The 22,026-nt window shown below is 39.1% G+C and overlaps 1 protein-coding gene across 2 annotated transcripts; it reads left to right on the top strand.

The window, feature by feature from the left end:
- The first annotated feature begins 224 nt into the window (after positions 1 to 224).
- On the top strand, positions 225 to 20,991 carry LOC138350431 (focadhesin-like). Of its 2 annotated transcripts, none has more exons than XM_069301068.1 (13): positions 225 to 514; positions 1,585 to 1,654; positions 3,008 to 3,070; positions 3,949 to 4,103; positions 5,836 to 6,036; positions 7,565 to 7,739; positions 9,538 to 9,672; positions 10,472 to 10,619; positions 11,936 to 12,118; positions 14,975 to 15,201; positions 15,568 to 15,708; positions 17,052 to 17,260; positions 18,811 to 20,991. In XM_069301068.1, exons 2-13 carry the CDS (start codon positions 1,589 to 1,591, stop codon positions 20,771 to 20,773), a joined length of 3,666 nt encoding a protein of 1,221 aa, XP_069157169.1. In that variant the 5' UTR covers positions 225 to 514; positions 1,585 to 1,588; the 3' UTR covers positions 20,774 to 20,991. The 2 variants fall into 2 exon arrangements, with proteins under 2 accessions (XP_069157169.1, XP_069157168.1); XM_069301067.1 differs by having other exon boundaries at positions 225 to 458.
- Positions 20,992 to 22,026: the final 1,035 nt, after the last annotated feature.

Genomic DNA, 22,026 nt, shown 5'->3' on the forward strand with positions numbered 1-22,026 from the left:
TTACTTACGTAATGCTAGGAGGATTTGGGTAATTCTACGGACCGATACCAAATAGTTATTTATTTATTTATTTATTTATTTATTTATTTATTTATTTATTTATTTATTTATTTATTTATTTATATACAAGAAGATACATTGGGTTTGTGAGAATACATAGCATAGTATTTACAATCTTGTAAAGCCACTAGTACGCGCAGCGTTTCGGGTAGATAGTCAAAGCACTGCTAAATATCTCCAGTCGACCAACAAATTGGGCCAAATATGACCCGCGCCACATTTGCATATGCTACCTCTATCTATAAATTCAACATTATGTTTGTTACTCATCATCTATATATGTACTTTTACCTGAATAAATTTTTTTATTTTCTTTTATACCAGGCGCCGCCAAGAGCTAAACATTGACAACAACAACATCAGCTGATGCCATAAACACAACCCCGCTGCTGTGCCGGGTTAGTCCACTACGGGATCACCATAGCCCGTGCTACTTGCCCCGCTCCTGTGCCAGGTAAGTTACAGGCTCACCATAGCTCGTGCTACTTGGAACTTCGAGTAGCTGAATCTATAACAACAACGGTGTGACGAGTCTCCCTCTAACATGTGTGTGTCTGTGTAGTCGCCGCTCCTCTTATTACCTCCTCTCTCTACTTTGTTATAATATAACACCGGTCACTTTGTCCCCAAGATTAGTTTGGTGACTCCTTGTCAGGGACAGAGGAAGCCTATTTGGCTTGTCAAGATCTTCCCATAGGCCTACTACTGACCTTCCCCAATGACATTTGCCTAACTCCTGAGTACCTATTTACTGCTAGGTGAAAAAAAAGTGCCTAAACATCTCTGGTTTGTAAACTTTTTAAAACCAACATAACCTGACTACACATGATTTTAACAATTAGAAAATGAGCGATGTCAAAATGCTTGTGTATGGTTTGAACACGCCCCATTGTACAGGTACTGTCATATCGTGCCCAAGTTTTCACAATGGAATATAAACTCTTGAAGCACTACCATTTGGATACAGGTAAAGTAATCTGATCCAGGTCCATAGGGGTTGTGAAGTATTTGTATACAGAATAATGTGACATTATAAAATGACTGCGGCCGTACATAAGTAGTACATTCAGACCAACTGAGAATTATTCAGTAATTAATGCAGCACTACCAACTACCATGCTTTGTACACTGGAATTAACCCTTAAAGTGAAAGTTATATGTTGATTTTAGTTATTGCCATGTTGCTGTACAAATGATGTAGATACAGTATTGTTATAATACATCTATCTACTGTATATGAATGTAATGGTGTTAACCTAAACCCCTAAGAAATTTATGCTATCTTTTTTAGATGTCTATTATAGATGATATCTTGTACCACAAGCCATGTGATTATTGCCAGATCACCATTTCACAATAGTGTTTTAACAGGTGTTTAGAGCACCTGTTTAAAACATTTGGCAGATTTAAACGGGTGATTCCCACCTGTTGGTAGGGTGTCTTAAGGTTCCCAGTGAATATTGTAGTCTGTAGTAAGGTATTTAATTTGTATGTAAATATTGAAGAGATTGTATATATTTTCAGGTAGATGGGCTTAATTATGGACGAGTACGAACAAAAAATAAACTCTGGGAATGTGTTCCTTCAGAGTCAGGCAAGTTAAAATTGGATAAGTTGTAATTTAAGTACCTGTATTACAATAGCTCTCAATTCGTGTATTTTGCATTTTAATGACTGATTTAGTTGAAATCGGTCTTTATTGGACTGTTTTATGACCTGTTGACATTTTGCTAACAAGATAAAATTGGGCAAGAGTCATTAGGTGTGACCAAACTGAATGTGGGAGTTCATTACCACCAACCGTCTCTTGGCTATGGGAATCTTCCCAACTCACTGACTTCTCAACAATAAAGTAAAATTGGCACCCAATTTTGCTGATTGAATATATCATGAACATTCAAGTTTTAATAAATGTGCAATAGGTGCCAATATTTTGCCATAACCTATCACAGGGAGGGCATTTGCAAATTGCTCGCAAATCTCTGTAATCTATCACAAACAAATCTTCATAATCTCTCTCAATTGACCATGTAAACCATCCTGCTTATTCCTTAAATGGCTCCAATCACTATCTGCAAGTACCACTTGTGCTTGAATTTCCAAATGTGATTTTATTTTTACATTAGTTTTGTGAACTATTTTGTCATGAACTTTTTGATGTAAAACTTTTAATTAGCCGAGCCATTTAAGGGTTAATGTCAAGTGGGAGCTCTCCTTAGTAATAAGAATTGTTAAGACCCTGTGAGAGAGAGAGAGAGGTGTGTGTGTGTGAGGAGCAAGCAGCCTGTATGTAGCTGACGTTGCAGTGTAGTATCATGCTAACACCACCCCCCTGTGCTCTGTTTCTATAGCCACTGTTGGGATCGCCCTTTCTGTAGAATAACCCAATTGTTAATCAGGAGTCCAGTCTAAATGCCTACTTGACTGACACAGTGACCTTTGACACAGTCGTAAGGATTATCGCAGGGCACTGGAAACAACCAGCCGTGCTGTTTTGTCATCTGCAACACTTCAACAATTGGATAGGCCCTGATAATTCTATTAAGAGAGAGTAGGGCTCCTTAACTTTAAGGTTTTTGGGGATACAGCACAGCAACATGCCTGTGTGTGTGTGTGTGTATATATATCTAAAGTTGGAAGTACCAATACAGTACTGTATTGAACTGTGGTTTGTGTGCTATTTGAGCATGCATGTGCAGAAGAGTCTGGTTTCCCAACCATGACTTGCTTCCCCTTTGTAACAGTAACCTGTAGAATTATCAAGAGTATGGGTTGCAGATCTTACATACCTTGTGTACAAATGACTAGGTAAACTTACCAGCCGCTTTTGACGTGATGTAGGTTATCTCGTAACACTAGTTAGCTCTTGATGTTTATGTATGTGCCATGCTCTTAAAGAATCTTCATTTTATTTCAATAAATGATTTATTTATTGTCTTTATTTCAGGCAATTACAAAGTTGCATACAAAGATGGTGGAGAATAACAAAGATGGGACCTCCTTATATGAGGTGAGTAGAGGAATAAGACCTAACGTAACTCTTAGCCAAATTACAGTCATGCTATTATTGATATATATAATGCTTATCAGTCAGCTGTTGTGTGCATATTCTAATTTTTTAAATTTTTGGTTACAGTGTACTCGGTTTACTTCCTTGATGGTGTGACCTGTAGTGCAGTAGTTCAGTGCAATTAACATTGTTGTTAGATAATCAATAGTGCATAATATAACATCATTAATGAGTTATGAAATGAGAGTGATGGATGTGAGGAAAGACTGCAACAGAGTACATTTGGTTTTTTAAGAGTAGTTCGTATTTTTTATCCTGAGATTTATTGGTTAAGGAGATTGGGGATACTTTACCCAGTGTTTCTCAACCTTTGTGCCCTTGAAATAATTCTGGGTTGTACTTTAGATAAACACACTCAGATTTCATTGTCAACTGGAAGATGATGATTTAAGTTTTTGTTCATGATACTGGTTAAATGAGAAAATTAAGTACAAAAAATGACTAGAAATACTTTTGCATACAATTAGAATTATCCTATTTAACAACATCTCTTGTTGAACACCAGGTTACCTTGGGGTTATGCGGAACCCTGATTGAGAAACTGCTTTACCCGACTCGTGTCTCGTTAATATTCATTTTGATTTACTCATCTTGTAAAATATATATTTGTGATAATTGGGTTAAATATGTGGGGCAATGAATATAATACATTTGTACTGTAATTTGAATACTTGAGGAAAGTAAGTTAAATGGGCTTATAAATGAAACAATAAAGGTAATATGTTGCCTTAATTAAAGATGAATGAAGTTTTTGCATGTAAACGTTAATGTAATCCAAAATAAATACTGTACTGGATTGTCTGTTGTTGTTTCCAAAGTCAGATGAGGTGAAGTTACTATGGCAGACAGTCAACAAAGGGGACATAACGGAGGCTACCCTCGCTGTTGAGACACTGGTAGCACTTATCAAGTCAGGACTGCTTCCCATGCCTGCCGTTCTACAAAATTTCTTGGCTGATGTCACCTGTGCAAAGTAAGTGTACTAATAAAATGATAGTTGTAATAACATACTGTACTTAGTAGAATTTTTACATAGTTACTGTACTGTATTTCTTGTTTTTATAAAGCTACTACTCGAATGCAAGGTTTTGAGCAAATGGTCTTCAGGTGTAAATGATATAATATTTACAGATATAGTAGTAGGCTAAGTATTTTATGGTAGAAGGTTTATTCAGTACATCCTTATTGTAATGAACCTTGCACTAATGAATTCCTGGATAGTCTGAACAAATTGTATTCGATACAAATTGTTCAAAAGAATGTACAAATGTTCGAGTAGGTGAGGATTATTCATCTAAGCCATTGCCGAGGCTAAACGTTGGGAGCTGGCTGTGTTATCATCCATGATCCACCTAATCAAAGTGTAAATTATTGTAGTGCTTAAAAATTTGTAGTCAAAGTCAAATATAACATGGGTGTAATTGGCCAGTCGCGGTCATCTCCAGTGCCATACTTTATGAAATATCGGCATCTATAGTGTCCCCCTGCGATTTTCATGAAGTCTGAAATCAGGGATTTGTTTTATGTAGGTCTTTACCATTTTTTCAGTACTTTGTAATATTGAACTGAGATAGTGTGAAGAGAGATGGGAGGGAGGAATGAAGCATAGGTTCACTTCCATCTTGAGTATGCACTCCTCTCCTGGATTGCCTGCCCTCCATTCATCACACTTTTAGACAAAGTAGAGAGCCTTTCAAGAAGTCTCATCTCTTTGTCTTGATCAAGTCTAGTGGGAACAGTTTGATCAGAGCCTGCAACACCGTCATGAAGTTGGTCTACTTACTGTTATGTACTGTACAAGGCCAACATTCTCTAAGTTCCAGATCTGGCCTAACTCTGTGGACAACCTGTAGTTGGCACCCGTAACACTAGGCTCTCAACTTTCAGCAGTCTCGTGCTGGAACTCCCTTTTTCAAGAACATCACTCCATCAGTGATCATTCATTCATAGTCTGACTTGGATTTGGAATTTGTTTACTCAACAGGTTGATATAGGAGAGATCAGGTCAACTGATCACATGAAGGCTCTGGCACACAGTTGGTTATGGGCTCATCCTGTTCCTTGTATGATTGTTACTTAAAGCTAAATGAAGTTTATTCCTAATTTATTTACCTGAGGGCCACCATCACTAGATGAGAACAGGAAGCCAGCGGCTTGTTGAAGTTCCCCCATCCCCATTTGCCTTGAAAATACCTAATGATACAGATAAGAAACTCATGGGTCTCTAGGAGCAAAGTTCAACTGAGCTGAAGTAGAATTACAGCTCTTGCTTGCCGTTTCACCAGGTACTGGTTCTTATACGACAGTTAATTAGTCTCAAAGGTCATTCTTATGAAATAAATGAGCCTCTAGGAGCAGGCTTTAGATGAGCTGAGGTAGGATAAAAGCTCTTGGTTGCTTGCAGTTTCACTAAATACTTCAGTCGACAGCCCTAATGAACCATATGTTTATAAAGGCTTTATCCAATTTGATAAATCCCTCCTACAGCCAAAACATAATCTACAAAGTGTCTCCTCTCTTCTTAATGTTTCTTTATGTGACTGTAAACACTTGGTGTTCTCTTTGTTCAACTAATGCAATTTTGCTATAAGTTTTCCAAGAAATTACTATGAAAATGGGTCCTGTTGCTGGTAAGGGGTGATTTATTGCTATTTGCCATGATGTGTTATAAATATATAGTGCAACATTTATATATTTTTTACCAGATCTCCAAGTGCACTTGTTCAAGGAATAACTGCAATTTTGTTGATGTCACAAATTGAGAAAGATGGACAAATACAGTGCCCTTTCACCGGTCCCCCCACAGGACCAACCCATCCGTTTGTGACTCTGATTATCAAAAGAGTAGATTTAATTCCCACTGTGCTAGAGGAAGTGGCTAGCATCTTAAGACATCCAGAACAAAGGTTTGTTCATGGCTTTGTTTCTTTAAGTACTTTTCATGACATTTAGTGGTTCCTCTGTGTACTTACAATGTGAGACATGACAAAGTAGCTTTGTATGTTCTGTTCCAATTATTATTATTATTTTTTTTCACAGGTGGGTACAGGAGCATATCAATTCTGACTCCTGCTGGCAGGAGTCAAAAGGTTTTCCCTTCCCATAGCTCATGGTAAGCCTTACCCTGCTAGTTTTCCCTAGAACACGCACCGCCAATCGGCTAACAAACAGGTACCCCAATTATTGCTAGGTGAATAGGGGCAAACAGTTAAGAATTAGAGCCCAGTCAATCCTCCCTAACCAGTACTCTGGGAAAGAGTGAGGGAACCTAGAAATCTAGTGTTAAATGTAATGAAACGCCTCTCTAGGGGTTACCCTCTATATCTTTTCATTTCTACCCCTGTTCTTCAGGGATTCTGGCTTGGGCACTGCATAAATGATTAAGCTAGCTACCTCAGGTCCTTGGGTTGCCGGGGCTGCCATCTGGTAAATACCTAAGTTATGGTGAGGGTGTGGAGCTAACTAATAGTAGGAGTCAAAGCTCCTACTGGAGATTTATGGTGGTAAAATGAGTAAAATTAACTTCACACCCAGTTCAACACGGATTTAGAAAAGGAAGATCCTATCTTTTGCAATTGCTTAACCAATTGTGAAATCATGGAAGCCTTAGAAAAACAAAATGCAGATGTTGTATATATGAAGTTTGCAAAGTCATTTAATAAATGTGACCATGAAGTGATAACCCATAAAATGAGATCAGTAGGGTAGAATTGTAATTGCGATGTTCCCTCGCTTGGTACAGTAAACTTGACTGTAGCTTCAACGTTCCCTCATGTGGGTCAATAAACTCAAGCTGTAGCCATGATGTTCCTTCACCTGGGTCAGTAAACTCGGGACTGGGGAACAGTGTACCCTCACCTGGGTCAGTAAACTCGGGACTGGGGAACAGTGTACCCTCACCTGGGTCAGTAAACTCGGGACTGGGGAACAGTGTACCCTCACCTGGGTCAGTAAACTCGGGACTGGGGAACAGTGTACCCTCACCTGGGTCAGTAAACCCCGGATGAACCCAGTTCTTAAGGATTTTTGGTGAGTAAATTTGCTGCATTACCTTTAATCTTTACATGTACAGTAATGGCACCACAAATAATTGCCTCCAGTAATTTTTATAGGAAAAAGAGTGTTATGTAATGTCTCATTTGCAGTTTTAGAAGTGTTATTTTACTTGCTTATCAAGGGGTAATTATTAATATTAATTCACAAAACTGTATTGCATAAGGCATATTGTGGTAGGACAGCAGGAGCCATCCCTCAGTTGCCCATATGCAAGTGATTCATTAGCTAGTTTGCTTATAAGATGGTGCTTGTTGGTCAAATGTGCAGACACCTTGGTCATCAAGCCCAACTTTTCTGGCAACATTCTGCATGTGGATAATAGAAGATTGTGCAGATAAGGTAACACTATGATAACATTTGGGTTTCCTTGTTCCACAGAGTGAGGACTTCTAGTATTTATCACATACGTCCACTTCTGCTGCACACTTTCTGTTTAACGGAGAAGACCTTGGGACTTGCTCGCCCTCTGCTCTCACTCATCGTTAGCTCTCATATCACCCATGCCGAGCTTAATATTATTCCACTCCTGTGTCGTATTGCTCCTCTCATTAAGGTAATGTTAAATATAACCTACACATTGAGATGTAGTGACTGCTGTCCACCAGTATGTTGCACAATTAACCCTTCATTCCCTATGATAATGAGATTGGATTGAGCTTGGGGTACATTTTTCCCAGTTCCTCTCTACAAAGACTAAGACTGGTCTTGTATCTGGGACTGGCACCTGCCCATGCCAAGAAAACAAAGACAGACTTTTATAACTTTGTGAAATGTTAGTTATAAATGAGGAATAATTAACTGAAAGTGTTAAGAAGGAATGTGTGATATGTTATATATACATAAGATGAAGCTAATTGGAAGAGTAAATGAAGAGTAGATTGGAGTTAATATTGTATGAGTAAGAGTGAAAGAGAAGTATGGAAGGAATACATTTGTTAATGACAGAGATATGGGAGTTTTGGATAATATTTTGGGTCACAGATGTAAGTGCTTGTGTTTGAAATTGAAGTTTGAGAGGGTGAAGGCAGCAATTGTGTTGTTCCAGTTATAACACTTTACAGTAGGATAAGAATATTGTATCAATTTGTGTGGTGTTTTATAATTCCTTTAATATTATGAATTATAATTTAATATTTCTATAAAATTAAAGATTATTTCCAAAAGCACAAGGAAATTCAGTCAAGTGAATAAAATGTTATGATGACGGCACGAGGGTGACTGACACTGAAATAGTATAAGAAGCATGGTATTGGTATACTTCCTAGGAACTGCAGAATAATTATAATGAGTTCTTTGAATGGTAAAACTTTATAGAAATTTGTACATTGAAAGCATTATTTATTATTACTATAGTGCATTTTAAAAAATAGGGATATGCATAAGTGTATATTGTACAGAGCGAGTTATGAATGAATAATGTGTAAGTGGTTATATGCCTGTTTAGAGAAGCATAGGATAAAAGATAGGTGGGTCTTGGAGAGTGATGAGCATGTGTGGAGGGAATCATGTTCTATTACATATTACATTAGGGGGAGCCGGTCGGCCGAGCGGACAGCACGCTGGACTTGTGATCCTGTGGTCCCGGGGTCGATCCCGGGCGCCGGCGAGAAACAATGGGTAAAGTTTCTTTCACCCTATGCCCCTGTTACTTAGCAGTAAAATAGGTACCTGGGTGTTAGTCAGCTGTCACAGGCTGCTTCCTGGGGGTGGAGGCCTGGTCGAGGACTGGGCCGCGGGGACACTAAAAAAAAAAAAGCCCCGAAATCATCTCAAGATCTCAAGATAACCTACCCTTCACTGAAGAGTTGTTTGCAGTAAGTGTAAGATATAATGGTATCATGAGTGGTAGGTTTAGTAATAAAGTCAGTGTATGTCACCCTCATATCTTTTACAATTGGATGTTCAATTATAGAGTATGATGAAGGAAATTGGAATATGCTCAATTTTATTTATGCAGCTGCAGTCTTTTATACAGTTATTTTACAGTTGCCAACCTGGATATTAAATTTAAATATTAGATTTGCACACTCTTTGAAATCTGGGTAAAGGCAAATGTTACAATTATTTTCATAAAAAGTTCTTTCAATAAGTCTTGTTCTACAAACCAGCTTCATTAGCCCTTAAAAGATGGAGCTACAGTATTTAAAAGTTGTACATTGATCCACGCATGATTAAAAATAGTTAACAAATCAAATGGGAAAACTTGCATATGGTGATGGGATTGGTTAATATGAAACAGTGCCTGAGAAAGTAAGCAACAATAATTCCCATTGGATGGAAAATTATGGATGTTGAGATCTGTGTGAGGCAGAAAACCATGCATTTGAGATTAATATGTTGTCTATTTCTAGGACAGTAGCAGAGACCATGTGGAGCGGAAAGTGATGGTGTTGACTGCCCTGGCAGAGATAGCAGTGGGGAGCAGTTTGACCAGACTACAGTCGGCTCTTCTACCATGTCTAGTGATGGCAGTTCCTCTTGCTATGGTAAGAAAACTTTGTATAAAATTAGTTATATGAATTTTTTTTAACTCCTATTGTTGGGGACGGGAAGCCTGTACCTAGACTCTTCGAGGTTTCCATTAGGCCAACTAATGACCTTCCCCAGGATGCAACCCACAACAGTGGTATTCAGTTAAGCTGAAGACTAAACCACACACCAGGAAATGACGAGAAGACGACGTTTTGGTCCGTCCTAGACCATTATCAAGTCGATTGTGCCTCGCCCCAGGTAGTGTATATGTTTTGGCTCTTCCACAGGGTTCATTGGTTGGGGCGTTCTGAGTTTGTAATTTTCTTCTCGGGGCATGCTGTGGGTTTGTTTCCAGCTCTTAGTTCCTGCAATGGCATTTGCCCTCCTTTATCACATTTTCCCAGGTTGGGGGGTTGGCATAACTGTTATGCTATGCATTCCCTAGCGGTCGGCATTTGAGCAGGTCTTTGTCAGTGCTGCCATTTATCCTGCAAGTCTCATGTTTAGTGGGCATTATGGAACTTACCTCTAAGTCTGCTTTCCTGGTGTGCAGTTTTCCTGGGTATGTATTGAGGCCCTTAGTACATGCCAATGACCAGTCTATATGTCTGCCAATCTACCATTGGGTTGATGATTGTTTTCATCCCCGGTGCTGTGAGATCTGTCATTGTTGAACCTCTGCTCTGAGAATACAAGATCTAATAGCATCAGGTGTGTAGTACTGGGATTGTGCATGCTCCTAAATTAAATATTATTTTCATATTTTTTTTGGCTAAAATTTGATATTGGTAAACTTGATATTTATGCCTACAGAAACAAGGACTAGGGACCAGGACATTGGAGCGTTACATGAATACCATAGCTTCTCGTCTCGGTCGTGGTTGTGACATAACTATCTGTGCTCTAGCTGAAATACTCCCACAGACGTGTGGCCAACTGCAAGTCAATTTACTAAAATTGGGTAAGAAATTACTATAAAAATTTGCTCAAATTATAGTTAGTTTTTTGTTTATGGAATGTGTCATTTTATTCTTATACTTTTTCTGTATTAACTAGTATATTATAAGCTCATAAATAACTTATCTCAAATAGGAATTCCTTATACTGTAGTTTTGTAATATTTGTTCTGCTAGGTTTCCATGCATTATCTGATAATATTTCAGTATATTGACTCAAATTTAAAACATTTTTAATATGTATAACCAAAAATAATAATAATTTGTTTTGTCAGGGACAGGCAGCCTGTGTTAATATGTACTTATATAACGTTTTCTCAAGGAGAACTACTGCACTCACCCTCCCCAGGATGCAACCCCATAACATTTGATTAACTCCAGGGCTTCTGTTTACTGCTAGGTGAACAGACGTATTAGGTGAGAGGAAACTTGCCCAATTATTTCTGTCCTGCTCAATATTTGAACCCAGGATTCCCATTTGTGTGTTAGGTACAAACCCAATTGATGAATGGATGGAAACGCTGCTACCTGAGCAACCCCTCTGGTTGTCATGTCTTCACACTCGATGCACTGCAATTCTTTTGCTTTAAACTGTAGTATCAAAATTATGGTGCTCTAATGAAATCAAAGGATTTGCATATTGATACTACCTCAGATTAATGAGCATTGATTTTGAATAATCAGTAGAGCAGGTTACCACTGGTCCCCCAGCCAAGGCCTTAGTCCACCCAAGACACTGCTCACGCCTAAGGCTCTCAACTTATAACCTCATCATGGTAAACTTTGCACATGGTGTTACCACATAGTCTATGGCTAGAGATAGTGCAGAGAGAGAGATACCACTCGCTGTGATGTGGAAGAGCAGAGCAAACCTTTCCACATCTTTAAGTTATAATTTGCAATACAAGGAAACCTAATTATTACTTAAACTCTGGAGCAAACAGTCTTTCCAAAATAATGCTGCTGACTAAATTGCTTGTAAACTGAATTATGCATGTTGTCATATTTTGAGTTTGAGCATTTTTTCTTCTAGAAATTTTCCTATCAGAATAAGCTCTTCTAAATTAATCACCATAATCTCTGCTCACTGTTTTTAAACCCTTAAAATATACATGCCATCTTGACACCCACCAGAAAGAGGCATTGCATTATATTTAATGTTGGTTGTTTCCCATGTGCACTTGGATGTTGCTATTTTAAAAAGCAGTGTACAGGTTATTGATTATTCAAAATCCCAGTGTTCTGTACCTTACCATAATGTACTAAGTACTGTGCTTAGTTTTCTATAGTAAGCAGCTCTCCTTTCATTGTTGAATTTCAGGTGCAACCCTCCTGTCGTATAAGGATGGAAATCCTTTAGTTGGTGCCAGGCTTTTACCCTCTCTTCTCCAAGTTCTGTCCGCACCCTGCACCTCGGTGCCTGGCCTCACTACTGCTGCTGCGGCCTTGGTGTCTCTTGTACAGGCAACACCTGCACAAGCATCGTCTAATACCCAGCTGGCAGGTATTGTATCCAGTAAATTATTTTTATGCTTATTGAAATATTTTTATACATTTAAATCTTTCTTTCATTGCAGGATGTGCTTGTTGCACTAACTCTTAAATGTTGGCTTGCACCATCTGGCAGTTTTGACGTGTGTACCAGTGAGGACATTTGTTTATAAGATAGTGGTCAGTGTTGAGCATTGGGATGGGTAAGAGCTGTAGACACCTAGACTGAGCTGGGATAATACTTAACAGGAACAATATTTAGGCAATAATACACTGCAAAAGATGCAAAGATGTGTTACTAAATGGTTTCCAGAACAGAAAAACAAGAGCTACGAGGAGAGGCTAGAAGTGTTAAATTTGCCAAAGCTTGAAGATAGAAGAAAAAAGAGAAGATTTGATAACTACAAACAAAATAGCAACATGAATCAACAAAATTGACAAAGAAGACGTCTTGAAAACTGCAACTTCAAAGAAAAATGCCATAGATTCGAGCTAAGGAATTAAAGATGTTGAAAAAATATTAAGTTCACTTCTGCAAACTGTGGTGGATGGTTGGAATAGGATAAGTGAGAAGTTGGTGGAGGTCAAAACCATCAGCATTTTCAAATCGTTATATGACAGAGTGCTGGGAAGATGGGACGCCACGAGTGTAGCAATTACCTAATTGTAGTTACAGGATGAGAATCCTGTAACTACAATTAGGTAATTACACTTTGGACTATTAAGAAACAGTATTCTTGAGATTATAGTGGTAATATAGAGGAACACAAGCATAATATGGGTTCTGTGGTATAGTCGTCTACGTTCTCAATTCGCAATCGAGGATCCCAGGTTTGATCCCCAGGTGGGACAGAAGGGAAGGGAACTATGAGGAGAAAGCACCAAGCCATATGACTACTGTATATAGCACTGGGAAGGGGTCAGGATTAGGATTTGGGATGGGACGGGGAAAAGGAATGGTGCCCAACCACTTGGACAGTCGGGGATTGAACGCCGACCCGCTTGAAGCGAGACCGTTGCTCTACCGTCCAACTCAAGTGGTTGTAGGGGCACATTTAATAAAAATGGTAGAAGTAGTCGGGCACATTTACTTTCCAACTAATGCCTTTGTTTACGTAGCAGTACTGTAAATATGTACCTGGGAGTTAGGTAGTTATTGTGGGTTGCATCCTGGGGAGGGTCCAGTCCTAGCGAATCTTACATGATTAATGAAAATATTTAATAAACAAGAGGTCGGCCAGATCCATCATAATGCATAACTATAGAGGGGGCCACGGACATTCAGCGTGACTATACCCTTATGATGACAAGACATTTCCAAACCTTCATATATTGATTATACCTTTTTGATACCTATCAATTCTAACAATCATACTGCAACATTATTTGAAGTTGTTAGACAATTAGGGAACATTTAACAGTCAAGAACTTGTGATGAAATTAAATGTCTCTCAAGAGACAGAAAATGGAAAGTTGTAGTATATCCTGTTGAAGTAACTTTACTACATTGGAGGTATTGTGATATTGAGTGAATGAAATGAGTGTTATCACTGTAGCTTAAAGCCATTTGTTAGATAAACAGGGTTGCAAAGGACTCTGAAGAGGATTGATATTACTAGTGTTCCAGGACAGACCAATGCATCAAGTCAGCAGCCAGCAAGACTTTAAAATTTCCTTAAAAACACTCACCCAAGTATTATGTTTTATACATTGCAACTTTCAAGTTTGAGAAAATTTGTTGGAATTAGTCTTGATCACATATCATTGTACTAATGGCAGAATGTGCAAAATAGCCAGTTTTAAAAGTATGGGTGCAATAAGTTATGTTTAGAGATAAATCTATAAACATTGAGGGCTCAACACCTTTCTCCTAAATATAAGGCACATTATCAATATACCTCTCTGCTCAACAGACAACTTAGTAAATGCCTCCAAAGGGTGCCTGATCAATCGGGCTTTGATTTGCATACTGCATGCAGCGGCATCCAACAGTTTGGCGAGACTATCATCCATGCGGCCCAGTCAGAGAAGAGGCCATAGGGACATACTCTCAAAACCTTAAGGAAATAAACTGCAGAGTCCATCTGGCCATATCCAAAACCCAAATTAAAGGTGACAATTTTTTATTTATGTATTAAATAATGTCTGTTGTCTGAATAGCATTATCTCCTCGTAGTTGCCTTACCTTACATTGTTTGGGGACAGGAACCTTGTACCTAGGTTAATCGAGGTCCCCCTAGGCCAGCTACTAACTTTCCCCAAGATGCAGCACAACAGTTGCCCAACTCCTGGATACTTACTAACTGCTAGGTGACCAGAGACTTCAGGTGAAGGAGGCATGCCCAACCATTTCTGTCCTGCCTGGGATCAAATATGGATTTATTGATTGCGAGTCTAGGATGTAGACGACTGTACTACAGGACCCATATACAACATGTGGATGTTTTTAACCTGTCACATGGACTTGCTTTGGTGTGTGGAACTGATGTGTAGTGCTGCAGCGAGGTAGAGAGTTGCACTAATTGGTAGTTAACCACAGCCTTCCCTTGGTGTTTTGTTAGGCTCAAATTTATGAACAGATCTTTTTCAACCGTTTTTGGCTGGTCTGGTTATTTTCAAGTGATTTCTTCTTAGCACTTATAAACATTCTTTGTGGTGTTGTTGCAGTGTGTTGTCTTTTCTGATTACATAATCCTGTTCAGTGAATACTACAGGCTATACATTTGGGAGTGGCTGAATGTTTTACTCAGACGGGCACTCTCCATGACGCTCGTTGACTGATTTTTTTGTCTGCTGTGTTGACTCCTAAATATTATGTAGAAGTGTATACATTAGTATCTTAGAAACATTTATTGCTGTTTGTTTACAGGCAATGAGTATTGGGAAACACTGTGTTGTACATTCTCCAGTCTGGTCTCGTACATTCCTGCCCTTGAATTTTCTGACCGCCTAGTACGAGACCCAAAGCTGGCCTCTGACTGGTTAACAAAGCTAGCATCATCAATCAATCAGATTTCGAGTTTCTACCACACCATTGTAACATCTGTGTTTTTGTACCAAGGCTCCACAACTCAATCTGTACAACAGGCAACTAAGGTAGGTACAGAAGATGGGTAATTATCAGTCCTAAGTCATTAGGACTATAAGTACCTGTATAGCAATTGGAAGGGATATGAGGATAAAAATTTAGGATAGAATGAAGGGAAGGAATGGTGCCAAACCACTTGGACTGTCGTGGAATTTTGCCAACCTGCAGGAAGTGAGACAGTCACTCTACCATCCAGCCCAAGTAATCTTAAATGTAAACATGTACAGTACTTTCATTATTAAGTTAATTGTAATTCCTGCTTTGAATTTTTACATTTGCTTCTGTGTTAATTTAAATATGTTGTGAAATGAGTCAAGTAAAACTTAGATGTACCAGTCAAGTGTATTATTTCATCAGTTTTTCCTTAAATTTAGGTTCTGGAACGTGAAGTGATGAAGAAAAAGGCGTTATCTTTAGAGGTATTCCCAATGGTGTTGTACCGTTTAGGTCGTGAAACTGATCCCACCACTCGCCTCACTATTCTCTACACCCTACCATCTCTGGCTGTTAACAAGGTAGGTTTTACATTGTTTTAATTTCACATGAGAGTTTTTCACAATGTGACTAGGTTTTACAGCTTCAAAGAGTCAGTCTTTAAATTTGAAAGTTTACTTTCTGTGTAAGATTCTGATGCTTCCTAATTCCAGGATAAGAACATGATATTAAAGCTAGCAAGTCTCTAGTCTACCCTCTGGCCTACAATGTTCATAAGTTCATGGCTTTAGCTGTTGTTTTCAGTATGTCGTGGGCTGATATTCAGGCTTGGGGGTTTTGGAGATCTAACTGGGATTTGATGGCAAGGTATCTAGTCAGTGTTCCTAGTCCCATTTAGGTTTGTTTTGCCCTGGGCTGGGTTTCTCAATCTGACATTTCTTCTTTGACTTTGTAGCTGCCACCTCTCCTCCCTGGTAAGTCCCATTTTTCCTTCATCTCTGCTGTTATCTTCAAGGACCTACCAAAGGGGCATCCCCAGAAAACCAACTTTGAATGTAATGAAATGCCATTTTGTGGGTGGCTCCCTGACCCCTTTCCCTCTCCTCCCTACTTGGCTGCGATTCGTACCTGCTTTTGAACGAACCTCTCGTTTTGAGTGATTCTTTTGTGGTTTCTGTTGACTGTTTTGGTGGTTTATTTTCACGAACCATGCAGTTGTGTCTATAGTCTTATCTGGTGTCTTTGCTTTCCTGGCGAGTTTCATAATACCCTGTCCCCAGTGTCTCTTAGAGAGCACCAAGTTCTGGCTCTGGTCTCCGGTAGGCCAACACGATGCATATGACTGATGTGTCTTGACTCGCCCAAAAAGGGGTACTTCGTTACATTCAGTGCTGCGTTTTCTTCATATGTCTTCTTTGCAAAGGAAAAAATATGAAGGCATGCAGTTAAATTGACAGTATCAAAGGAGGACAGGAATAGTCGAATGGGCACAGATCCTTAACTGTTTGCCCCTGTTCAGTTGGAAAATAATTGGATGGCAATTATAAATTGATTTGTTGGAGATTGTGTTGTAAGGTTAAACATGCATTATGGGAAGGCAATGCTCTAAGACTGCTAACAGGAGTCACTAGTAGTCTGCTCCTGCATGCAAAAATATGATTTGTAATTGCAAATTGGCTTAATTTTAGAGTACGGGTGCATTTAGAGAGAGAGAGAGAGAGAGACATAAATATATACATGCTAATGTGAATATTGAAAGTATTAAGAATATTCTAATGTACATCATGTCTAGAGATTTTTTATATTGTATATATTTTAAGACCAAAGTGCCAGTGATGGAATAAGTAGTACTGTATAGACCTGGCCTTTTCATGATAGGTAAAGGTAATACAAATATTCTAATTCTAAGTTTGAACCCACACAGCTGTGTGTTGCCCTGGTGCTGAAGACACTTCTTGCTCTCTGGTCATCTGGGTCGTTGCGTCCACTGGTTTTGCGTCTTGTATATGACTTGTGGACAGTGGAGCCAAGAACCTATTCATATCTTTCTCAGCTCATCCACGACAAGTCCATTAATACCAATGAGATTCAAATTGCTCGTGCCTTTGTGGTCTCTAGTGTTTGTAAAGCAAAGTAAGTACAATAATATTTAGGTTAGTATTTAATGGGTTTCTATTTTCAAAATTAAGTTTATTTGTAATAATAATTTCTTTTTTACTTTTACTTGCCCCCCTCAGGTACATCCTGGGCCATTATTCAACATACATTTATGCAGCTTACAAAACCTGCACTACGAGGTTGTTTGTAACAATAACCTTGGTTTGGGAAGTTTCGAAGCATGTAAACTGTTCAATAAATGTAAACAAAGCTGCCACGATTAAAGAAAGATGTACAGGTTTCTTGAGTGATTGCACAAATGCTTGAATAATCCAGGAATGAGAGCATATTACACTGGCACCCCTGAGCCGGCCAAATGCCAATCAGCTCCTGTGACAATGCCAGCCCACTGGCAGCAAAGACCAGTACCTGTGTACCTCAAAAGTGCTTCCCTACACCTTTGAGGTACAAAGATACTGGTTGGGGTTTAAACAGATACAGGCAGTATCGCCAGGAAATAATTAATAATAATTCATTGTCTCGTGGTACAGGCAGCCAGTGTATTTATACCTGTTAGGCTTATATCATGGTCCCCCCCCCACCTCCCAGGTCGAATTACTGTCCCCACCCAGGATGGAACCCCACAACAAGCTGACTAACTCCTGAGTACCTACTTACTGCTAGGTGAATAGGTGCATTAGGTGAAAGGAAATGTGCCCAACCATTTCTGTCCCCATCTGAGATTCAAACCCGGAATTCTCGATTATATGTCAAGAACGAACCCAACTGTACTACCTGGACCCTATTTAATATCATTAGAGTCGAACAGAGTGCTGAAATCATGAAGGGTTGCAAATGTTGTGCTGATTGCCAAGATAATCATTTGCATCAAACTATTGGTCAAAGGCTTAACATCTACTGCATTGTAGGAAAATTATTTGAAGTGCAAATCAATTTGCACTTCATTTTGCAAAAGCCACTCATATACATATTGAAAATATAGAATAGCATCTTTACAAGAAAATCCACTAGGGCTATAGGTGGGTGTGAAATTAACAAATCATTTAAAATGTGACATTAAGGTATTATATTATTGACATTTTCTATGCATTGGCATTCATATGTTTCTAGTTAGGCAAAACCATTGCATTGTTTTACATTGTGGCAAATCAAGAAAATGGGCTACTGCAAGACCCTGGGCTGTCACGGGTGCTTGCCTGTCAGTGACTACTGGCTGTAGTAAGGTCTTTATACCTCACTAGTTGGTGGAGGGGAAAGTTAAGCATCAAGGTGTTAGGGTGCTTGTATGGTAGTTTGGTACTCACAAACCTCTCTTGGAGATGTGTAATTTTTTGTGTGGTTGGGTGGGTCACTAAGTTGGCAAGTTGATTTCTTAAACACCACAAGCTGCCCTCCCGTCTTGAGAAGGCAAGATAACGTTGCTTCCTCCTAGTAATTATTAAGAGAGCCTGGTGATCGGGTAGAAGGGGGTGTGGCTTGGGATTGATAGAAGTAAGCTCTAGAACTACCGATGTACCACTAGAGAAAGGTTGCATAACACCATTACAGTATTATTTTTTTTGCAGGCCTTCTCAACATGGTGAGGAGCTTTTACCACTTCTCTCTGGATTCCTAAATGAATGTAGAGATGAAGATGGAACAGCACAGACTCTCATAGCTCTGGATGGTATCTATGATTTGTGTGCCAATCAGATAATAGATCTACGGACAACTTGGCGTGTTATTGCGCCAAAATTGGTACGAGATAAGAGGCCTGGGGTCACAGAGAAACTCTGCACACTATTAGGGCTTGTGCCAGTGCTCCATGTGGCCAGTACAGAATATGATAAGTTCACTACTGATGCTCTGACCATCTTGTGGAACTGGGTTGCATCTCACCGATCACTTCCAGTAGTGAAAGCTGCATACATGGCACTTGAAAAGTTTAAGTATGATAATTACACACTAAAGATGCTTCCACAGTATGCAAGACATGGTCACCAATTACCGGCCAGTATGGCAGCCACACCATTTGAGGCTGCTCGCAAACCTGAAGATGTATTGAATTATGTTCCTGGTCTAGGCTGGGTTAAGTTAATAAAGGGCTGTCCTGAATCTCATCTTGAATACGTTGCGAGCTTTATAAATTCTTTAGTATCACGGGAAGTTGCCGCCCTTCCGAAAGGCATATACTTAACTGCTGTTCAAGAAGCTAAGCGCAGGGGGATTAAAGGCAGTGGCGGCCAACCTGAGCCGCAGTCCTACAGTTTTTTCAAAGACTCATCAATTCTGAAGGCTCTGGTAAGTTTTCTTCTGGAATTCCCCAAAATGATGGAGAACTGTGAATGTGAGCAGGTGAAGCAGAGGTTACTTAGGAGCTCCGTATTGATGCTTGAGGCACTCGGTCAATCTCTCTCTCGACCATATCCTGCCTTGGACTGGTGTTTTCTTGAGAAGGTTTTGACAGTAGCACAGTCAACCTGTAACTATGACTGGATTACAAGAATACGTCATAGTCTTTTCAAGATTGCAGGTCGTCAGTGTAACAAGTCGACCTCGGCAAGTGCTCTAATCAGTAAATGGTTAGTTCCTGCACCATCTAATGGTTTAACACGAGAGGATGAAATTGTCCTATATCAATTGTTGGATCATCTTGGTCGTGGATTACCCCCTACTGTCTTACAGCCATTCTTGTCCTATGTTTTCAATCAACATTTATCAGACACTGTGCATATGAAGGCACTTCTTGAGGCATTAAAACCAAACCTTACTGCTGACTTTATTTTTGACACCAATAGGAATGTTCTAAGTAATGCAATAGAGAATCTAAATGAACATATTGATCCATCAAATGAGGTCTTGTATGTATCATATAAGGCATGTGTAGCAGATCTTCCTCAGAAGCACATAGAACGGCTAACTTCACCATCACTTTGGTGGGAAGTTACAGACGAACGACTATACCGCGCTGCAGTTTTACGCTGTCATGTTGCCGAGAAGGACCCTGAGGAATTGGCTCTGCCTTGGTTGAATGATCTGGTTGACTCGGCTGCCTCTCTACCCGGTGACCGTTCACATCTGCTTCGAGTAATGTCCAACACACTTATAGTCCGATGTCGAGTGAAGGAAAGTAGTGCATGGTTCTTGCAACTTCTGGGAAGGTTGCGAGATCATCTGAAGAAGAAACCTGGAGACAACCTTGTGGCTGTTCATGAACAGCAGCAGAGAGTCACCTTCTATCTGGATCTAGTAGTGATGGGACTTTTGGTCTGGTCAGACCTGTGGGCCACAAACCAGATGGAAGTCCTTGCCGAGACACCTGCTCTGCGAGATCGTCTACTACTTCCTTCTCTCGTAACCTTATCTGGACAGTCTGAATGGAAACAAACTCTGAACCAGCTTCTTAATTGGCTGGTATCTTGCCACTCTCTGATGGGCGAGCACGTCAATTCCCGTTACCATCTATCCTCGCCAACTCTTCTTCTTGCTACTCTCAACCCAAATCTTACTCAGATTATGTGGAATAAAGTTATTGCCTTGCTTATTTAAACAAGAGAATCATTATATCAATTACAATCTGTAACTGGTTCACCTAAATCACCGATTCCTTACAGCTTATGAAACATGGCCTTGTTTTTATATACTGTACTGTGTGTGACAAATTCTATAATCACAATTTTCTTGTTTAATTTTTCATTGTCTTCTCTAATGGTACTATGATATATTTTGTACTGAAGTACCTCGTGTTAAAGTAAATCTCCAGAAAAGTTTATTTTATTATCCCATTGTAGGCTCGTTTCTCTTTAATATAATGTTGAAGTTGGTATTGAATCCGAGGCAAATGTATTACAGGTACTGATGTACTTCTGTATATTTGACACGTGAACAAACATGTGTTCAGTCCTGATGTGTGACAAAAATTCTTTAAAGGCATATTTGTGTTCTTAAAAAATGCAGGTTAAAATTACTAAATTCTGTGCATGCTATACTGTATACTACAATCATACTTTCAGATGAAGAGTATCTAGTAAGTATATTATATATTATACCTTTATAATGGTACGTATTTAAATATGCATCTAAATCAATATTTTAGGGATTCACAACAAAACCTGGATCCAGTTTTATGACTAGATGACTGGTCAGAAATAATACTGTATTAATAAGATGTTTATTTATACACTGATAATCTTATGAGACATTTGTTGTTCTGTTTGTGTGCAAAAGCACCGGGTTTAATGACTTACTCCCTACATGGTTATTATTGTACAACACTGTATTATTTCGACTACATTTATTATGGCAATGAAATGCACTGTTTGCTGTAAAGGAATTTTCTGTCAACCTAGAATTTAGTTCATCTCACATCTTGCAGTTAAAAGAATTTTATTATTTTCTTGTTACTCTTGAAGTATTTAAAACCAATTAAATTAGCATTTTAGGTGATTTTTAAATTTTATGTTAAGCAGTGGACACTGGTTTGGAAATGTTAGAAAGAGTTCTGCAGGCACTAAGTGACAGTAATGTGGATGAACAGAGACACCCAACCCACACACCTGAAAATACAGAAAGTGAAAATATTTTGGTTCACTCCGCTAAATAATGGTCCAGGTTCTGAACTATTATTGTGACGTTTCAGTTTGTCTTCGACCATTGTTATTTTCTGTGGCTTATTTTCCTCCGGTTGTCTGAAGTGTCTTTATATCTAACCAGCTTGCAGTTTCCCTCTGGCCTTTGGTGTTTGTCAGTATGCAACTTGACTGCAATTTTCTCTTCCAATTCATTGGCCGATTTTCAGGCTT

This window comes from Procambarus clarkii, chromosome 45 (genome assembly GCF_040958095.1).
Source record: "Procambarus clarkii isolate CNS0578487 chromosome 45, FALCON_Pclarkii_2.0, whole genome shotgun sequence".
NCBI lineage: Eukaryota > Metazoa > Arthropoda > Malacostraca > Decapoda > Cambaridae > Procambarus > Procambarus clarkii.

What these genes read in the sequence shown, in the direction of transcription:
- LOC138350431 (XM_069301068.1), top strand. Translation starts at nt 1,589, where the DNA reads ATGGGCTTAATTATGGACGAGTACGAACAAAAAATAAACTCTGGGAAT. An exon ending in TGGCAGTTCCTCTTGCTATG is followed by an intron (nt 9,673 to 10,471) that starts GTAAGAAAACTT and finishes TTATGCCTACAG; the next exon opens with AAACAAGGACTAGGGACCAG. An exon ending in CATCTCTGGCTGTTAACAAG is followed by an intron (nt 15,709 to 17,051) that starts GTAGGTTTTACA and finishes GAACCCACACAG; the next exon opens with CTGTGTGTTGCCCTGGTGCT.